The sequence below is a fragment of the Notothenia rossii genome (assembly GCF_949606895.1).
Source record: "Notothenia rossii genome assembly, chromosome: 5".
NCBI lineage: Eukaryota > Metazoa > Chordata > Actinopteri > Perciformes > Nototheniidae > Notothenia > Notothenia rossii.
Window position 1 is genome coordinate 25,795,319 of NC_136903.1, and position 7,430 is coordinate 25,802,748.

The following is a 7,430-nucleotide window of genomic DNA, read 5'->3' on the forward strand; positions in this document are numbered from 1 at the left end:
GCTACAATGGGTGATCTGTTTGGCATTGTGAAGCTGACAATTGAGCGGGCCGACCAAGCAAGGAGACAGAACGTCCAAAATACAACCTGGTGTGGGCATTTATTACATCATGAACACATGACACACAGCCTCAATCCTGCTGTTTCTCCCTGAACACAGCTTGCAGCCACAAGATCTCTCTCACACACACAAACACACACACTCCCCAAAACAGACAGGGCAACAGAGCCTAAATACACACTAATCAGCAATTAGACACAGGTGGAGGGGAGGAGACAACACAGGGCACCAGGTGCACACAATAAAAAAGCCACAGACATGGGGGAAGGGGAACACTTTAACATAAAACCAGCAAACAGAGACAGACAAACTAAAAACACATACAGATGCACACACTACATACATTTCGCCACCAAACAAAGCTACACAATCCGTAACGGAGGCCGAGATCTATGGCCCCAGAGATCACCTCCGTTACATTTCCTCACCCCTCTCCCCCGGAAGCAGTGTCTTAAAAACCTTGGCTTCCCTGCACGGTTTCTGCTTCCCCTTGTGCAGCATGGTTTCCTCAGCGGGGGGGGGCGTGAAGTCGGAAGGAAGCTTCCCTTTGGCGATCCGATTCTTCCTCTCCAGGCGCTCCTGCTGGTTCTGCTGCCCGACGCGCGCTCTCTCTCTCATGACGGATCTTTTCGGCCCTTTTCACCCGCTCCTCCTCGGGCTAGAAAAGCCTCTTCCTCATCTTTGATTTTCTTTTCCTCCAGGCGTATCAAACGAGCCTCCTCCGCTAAGCGCATCTCCTCTTCCTTTCTCACCTTCCTCTCTTCCTCCCTCTGTAACCAGAGCTGCTCCTCTTTCTGCTCTTGCACCAATCTCCGGTTCTCCGCCAGGATCTTTGATGCCTTAGCGGCAGAGTTAGTGCCCGTTGAGCCTCCAGCCAATCTGCCGTCTTGCCTCCGGAGTCTCCGCTCCTCTTCCATCATGGATTCCCGTTCTTGTACCCATGCAAACTGCTGCTCACCGGCTGCCTGAAGCTGCAGAAGTGATCTCATCATTTCCCTCAGTTCCTCCATCACTCTCACTTGGTCAATCCCACTTCTGACACCAATTGTGAAGCTGACAATTGAGCGGCCCGACCAAGCAAGGAGGTAGAGGCAGAACGTCCAAAATACAACCCGGTGTGGGCATTCATTACATCATGAACACTTGACACACAGCCTCAATCCTGCTGTTTCTCCCTGAACACAGCCTGCAGCCACAAGTATCTCTCACACACTCCCTCTCTCCAAAACAGACAGGGCAACAGGGCCTAAATACACACACTAATCACCAATTAGACACAGGTGGGGGGGGGGAGGAGACAACACAGGGCACCAGGTGCACACAATCAACAGCAACAGACATGGGGGAAGGGGAACACTTTAACATAAAACCAGCAAACAGAGACAGACAAACTAAAACAGACAGATGCACACACTACATACATTTCGCCACCAACAAAGCTATACAATTCGTAACGGAGGCCGAGATCTATGGCCCCAGAGATCACCTCCGTTACAGGTATTTTGAGCAAAACACTTCAGAGACATGTTTTGTATAGATATGGCCCATAATATATTGTTAAAATATAGCATAACAGGTGAGATTTAAAGCAGTTTGATTCGTGGATGAAGATACTTCTGCAAAAGTACTAAATTATCGCATTACTGACCAATGAATTTCAAGTTGATTAAACCCCCAGATCTTTAATGAAGGATGACCTACACTTTCACCCATAACACCATCAACAGCATGAATCCCTTATACATAACTCATATACCGTACATTCATCAAGAATATTACGCTCCACCATCTGTTTTTTTATCAAAAGCATCTCTTCCCTCGATAGCTCCTTTCACTGCTCATAATTCTTTAGACAAACAATGCCAAAGGTTGACTGGGGAGGACAAAACAGGAATGCATGAGACAGGTCTGTTTTTGTAATCAGCTTAACAGATGTGCACAGCTTTGTACCGAGATAGAAGAACATTTGGGAAATGAATGCAGCTTATCACTTAAAAGGCTCTCTGGTTGGCAGGATACTTCATTTGTTATGAACATAGATTTTTTTATTGCCAAGAAGCGCTCATCCATCATCCATCATGTATGACAGTGGAGACCATATTTTCTGATGTAATAGATTCTCCTGTTTGGTCATTGTGATATATGCCAGGGTTTTATCCTTTGATGGGTCTTGAGTATATCAGTGTATGGATCATTTAATACAGTTTGAATTTATGTGTCCCTGAGGCAAACTTTGCTTAGTAGTGGAACAAAGCATCCAAATAACATTGATATTTATTGGTTTAAACTGTGAAACAGTTGATGTCAATACATATTTCAGACATGAGTGTTTTGGCTTCAGTTTATATCACATCTTTGGAAAGTCCTAGCACAGAATAAACAAATAACATTGAAACATATGGGTTTAACCAAATGCTGCTCTGAGGTGCAACTAATGAATCATGGATGGACTTCTGGTACATGTATCACACCAATGCAAAACAAACCAGACTATTAAAACAATTCCTACTATTGAATCATTTGACATTTAAAAAGCTTTAAGTGTACTGTGAAGCATGTTGGCTCTTTACCTGAGAAAACAAATAAGAAAAAATAAATATTTTTAAAATAAACAGAGCATGATTTTTTGCACGGAATCCAAATGTTTCTAGACCTAGTTTTCTGGATTTTTTTTTTAACTCATACATGAGTGGTTACAAATGAGCCAAAATCATAATTATTTTCATTCATCACAGACTTCACTATCCAAGACAAGCACAGCCAGACCTTTTAGTGTGTTTGGTTTTCCTTGAATTTTCGACATTGTTAATTATGAATCGATTTTTGCTTTTGAAGTCGCTCCTCTCTTTCTCTCTTTCACATTTGAAGCGTTGCAGAAGGCTGTTCAACTTCCACATCGACCAAAAAAGGTCAAAGAATCATTTTCATTGCAGACCGAAAAACGGAGAGATACATTATATAAAAAATGCATGATGTATGAAATCCTCATGTTCCCCCTAAAATCGCTCTGCGGTGGATCTGACCCATTGTGACAATTGTTGCATTATTTATCTCCATGAATAATGAACTGAACATCACAACGGCTCTGAATATTCATGTGAGATATCAGATAGAAAAATGTGAAGAGTTCATTTGAGGGAAGAAAGGGGATTATTAATTTCTCTTTGTTTAGCTGCTTTCTTAAACCTCAAACTGCAGGGAAATAAATGTACTCTAATATTCTAATTGAAAGCTGAAATCATTTAAATATGTACGTGTTGTTTACTATTCTTGATTAAGTGTCTCTTAATGCATCTACTTTCTTTTTCTGACACTCCTGCTGAATAATTGTTTAACTATCAGGCTGAGGAAATGTACTCTGTAATTGCTTTTGAAAGCGACATACAGTGGGGCAAAATAGTATTTAGTCAGCCACCAATTGTGCAAGTTCTCCCACTTAAAAAGATGAGAGAGGCCTTTAATTTTCATCCTAGGTACTGTATACCTCAACTATGAGAGACAAAATGAGGAAAAAAAATCCAGAAAATCACATTGTTTGATTTTTAAAGAATGTATTTACAAATGATGGTGGAAAATAAGTATTTGGTCAATAACAAACAAAAAAGATTTCTGGCTCTCACAGAACTGTAACTTCTTCTTTAATAGCCTCCTCTGTCCTCCACTTGTTAACTGTATTAATGGCACCTGTTTGAACTCGTTATCAGTATAAAAGACACCAGTCCACAACCTCAAACAGTCACACTCCAAACTCCACTATGGCCAAGAACAAAGAGCTGTCAAAGGACAACAGAAACAAAATTGTAGACCTGCACCAGGCTGGGAAGACTGAATCTGCAATAGGTAAGCAGCTTGGTGTGAAGAAATCAACTGTGGGAGCAATTATTAGAAAATGGAAGATATACAAGACCACTGATAATCTCCCTCGATCTGGGGCTCCACGCAAGATCTCACCCCGTGGGGTCAAAGTGATCACAAGAACGGTGAGCAAAGATCCCAGAACCACACGGGGGGACCTAGTCAATGACCTGCAGAGAGCTGGTACCAAAGTAACAAAGGCTACCATCAGTAATACACTACGCCGCCAGGGACTCAAATCCTGCAGTGCCAGACGTGTCCCCCTGCTTAAGCCAGTACATGTCCAGGCCCGTTTGAAGTTTGCTAGAGAGCATTTAGATGATCCAGAAGAGGATTGGGAGAATGTCATATGGTCAGATGAAACCAAAATAGAACTTTTTGGTAAAAACTCAACTAGATGTGTTTGGAGGAGAAAGAATGCTGAGTTGCACCATACAACACCATACCTACTGTAAAACATGGGGGTGGAAACATCATGCTATGGGGCTGTTTTTCTGCAAAGGGACCAGGACGACTGATCCGTGTAAAGGAAAGAATGAATGGGGCCATGTATCGTGAGATTTTGAGTGACAACCTCCTTCCATCAGCAAGGGCATTGAAGATGAAACGTGGCTGGGTCTTTCAGCATGACAATGATCCCAAACACACCACCCGGGCAACAAAGGAGTGGCTTCTTAAGAAGTATTTCAAGGTCCTGGAGTGGCCTAGCCAGTCTCCAGATCTCAACCCCATAGATAATCTTTGGAGGGAGTTGAAAGTCTGTGTTGCTCAGCGACAGCCCCAAAACATCACTGCTCTAGAGGAGACCTGCATGGAGGAATGGGCCAAAAATACCAGCAAGTGTGTGAAAACCTTGTGAAGACTTACAGAACACGTTTGACCTCTGTCATTGCCAACAAAGGGTATATAACAAAGTATTGAGATGAACTTTTGTTATTGACCAAATACTTATTTTCCACCATAATTTGCAAATAAATTCTTTAAAAATCAGACAATGAGATTTTCTGGATTTTTTCTCTTCTCATTTTGTCTCCCATAGTTGAGGTATACCTAGGATGAAAATTACAGGCCTCTCTCATCTTTTTAAGTGGGAGAACTTGCACAATTGGTGGCTGACTAAATACTTTTTTGCCCCACTGTATATGTCTGCTTGACAGACCCGTTTTCAACCGTTACATTAATATTGTTGGCTTGTTTTCATCTGGGAGTCAGCACAGATTTTAGGATGTGGACTGTTGAGCAGCTTGGCCATGATAATTAGCTTCTACAGTACTGTTCCCTCATTTCAGTTTGCTTAGCCAAGAGAGGAAATGGAAGGCTTCCCAGAAAGTTCAGACAGTGCTTTTGGAAATAATGTTTTATCATTTTTCCTCCAAACATAAAAACTGTAGCCTACTATGGTTTCTGAAAAAATACATATGTGGTAAATGTACCTAAAACTGGCAGCTAGTTAGCCTAGCTTAGTATAGTTCCACACATAAACTCGCATTGAACCAGAACATAATATTTTAAACAGAGATTCAATTAAGGAGCATGGTCATATTTTAGGTTTAAAGTGCTTTCAAAGGTTTAATGTGTTCCTTCGGAATCTAAGATAGCTGTTTCCAACTGTTTTCAATCCTTATGCTATGCTACAGTCTGTTGATTGATTTTATTTTCCATGCAATCATTGGGGTATAGTGTCAATCTTCTTATATCTGTAGTGTGTGCAAAACTTGAAACAGGGGAAACTGCTAGCTGAGCTTGTTTATAACTATGACAGAATGTATCTGGAAACACCTATACATTTCACTCGCATTAAACGAAATTAAGAAACACATTCCTTGTTTGGTTGTGCCAGACTAGTTTATCCCATTTCCAGTCCTTGTGTTAAATTAAGCTAACCAGTTGCTGGTGTTAGCTTCATATTAATCAAAAAGTCATACAGTATGTTAAAAACATTGCACCTCTTAACTCTGAACAATGTAAGAATGCACATATCCAGCAGCTGATTGGGCCCATGTTTTGATATACCTGCTTAACATCTGGAGAACTCACAGCGAACGAGTCGGCGTGTTGTTGAAACTTCCGCTGTCATAAATTGGATGAAAACAATCATACGAGGGGGAAAAAGAAGGACTCAAACAGACAGCCCATATGTCCAGGGCCGCCCCTCCCACGCAGAACACGAGCAGTGCGTAGGGCCTCATTTTATGCGCAAATGCAGCACAATTATGCTCGCCAGTTTCCCCGCCGTACAGGCAGTGCTTGAATTGGGCCGGTGTTACAGTATAAGTTGAGTCATGACAACTGGCGACATTCTATTATTTTCGTCATCGGAATCCGGGGCGTGTACATTGAGGACCCATTGTTGACTTACCAGGAAAGAAACATCGTTTGTCGTTTACGTTCATCTTTTGCTATATCTGCCTCCATAGGATCACTTTGATGCACATTCAGTACTCGTATGTGAGGTTGTGGGGCAGAGGCCGATATCGTGACGCTTACAGGGAGGTATCGAACATTTCAAAGTAGGTGACTGTGTGGATGCCTGTTCAAAACATTGCAAACTTCAATAAATCATTTAAATTATATATTTGTGTCCGACTTTCATTTGTTCATCGTTCTTAATGTGATGTATAGTAGCTTTGATAGCTGTCCATACCTTCAGACAGCCTAAAAGTAAAACACAAGTTGTTTATTCACAGCCTGAACGCTCATCGAGATGACTGGATCAGTCATGACAACTTGTGATCAGCTCCGATTAAATTGTGATATCAATTCTGTAGCTAACCTCCAGGGATCACGTTTATTTTATGAAATACCTGTATCCCTCTCATCACAACACGACTCTACACTGTGCAGGAAAAACAATTACATACATGAAAATAATCTTGATGCATGGGAATTAAACACACAAACTAACAGATAAATCATCAGAAGAAGGCAGAGAGGAAGTAAATAACAAAAGGAACACGGAAGGCAGACAGAATTGCTTAGACACGGGTGTCACATGAAATTTAAAGGTTCTGGAAAGTTCCTTATACAGATTCCTCATGAGATTTTTCTATCTCATGAAGTCCCTAAGTGACACACACTGAACAGTCTGGGGTCATGGTCCTTGTCCTTTGCTTTTGTCTTCCCATAACAACATGTCCAAGATGTCCATGTGTCAGGCTAAAACATGTGACAGAACTAGCTAGATTTGGAAAGGTTTTTTGTTGCTAAAGTTAATATTCAAGCCATTTAAGAATAAAAATGCTTACATGACATGTCATTTGTTAAACATTAAGCTGTCTTCGGCTCTTTTCTGCTGTAACAAATGTAAATTTCCCCTCTGTGGGACGAATAAAGGTATTCTGATTCTGATTACATTTAACCTGTTGTGGAAACATTTCTTGATGAAATTGATATGAAACAAATGCCATAAATATTGCTGTGACACATGGTGTCACATCGGGACTTTAACCCTAAACATTCACAGTAAACCCGGAGTGACATATATGCACAATTAGAAATATGAGTATGGTCTGGTC

General features: G+C 41.3%; 1 protein-coding gene across 1 annotated transcript in view; it reads right to left on the bottom strand.

The window, feature by feature from the left end:
- LOC307039189 (uncharacterized protein) overlaps positions 1-6,462 on the bottom strand; it is a 69,707-nt gene extending 63,245 nt beyond the window's left edge. The window contains exon 1 of the mRNA XM_079681033.1: positions 6,275-6,462. Coding sequence (XP_079537159.1) covers positions 6,275-6,308 — 34 coding nt within the window. The 5' untranslated portion in view covers positions 6,309-6,462. The remainder of the gene's footprint in view (positions 1-6,274) is intronic.
- Between the last annotated feature and the right edge of the window lie 968 nt (positions 6,463-7,430).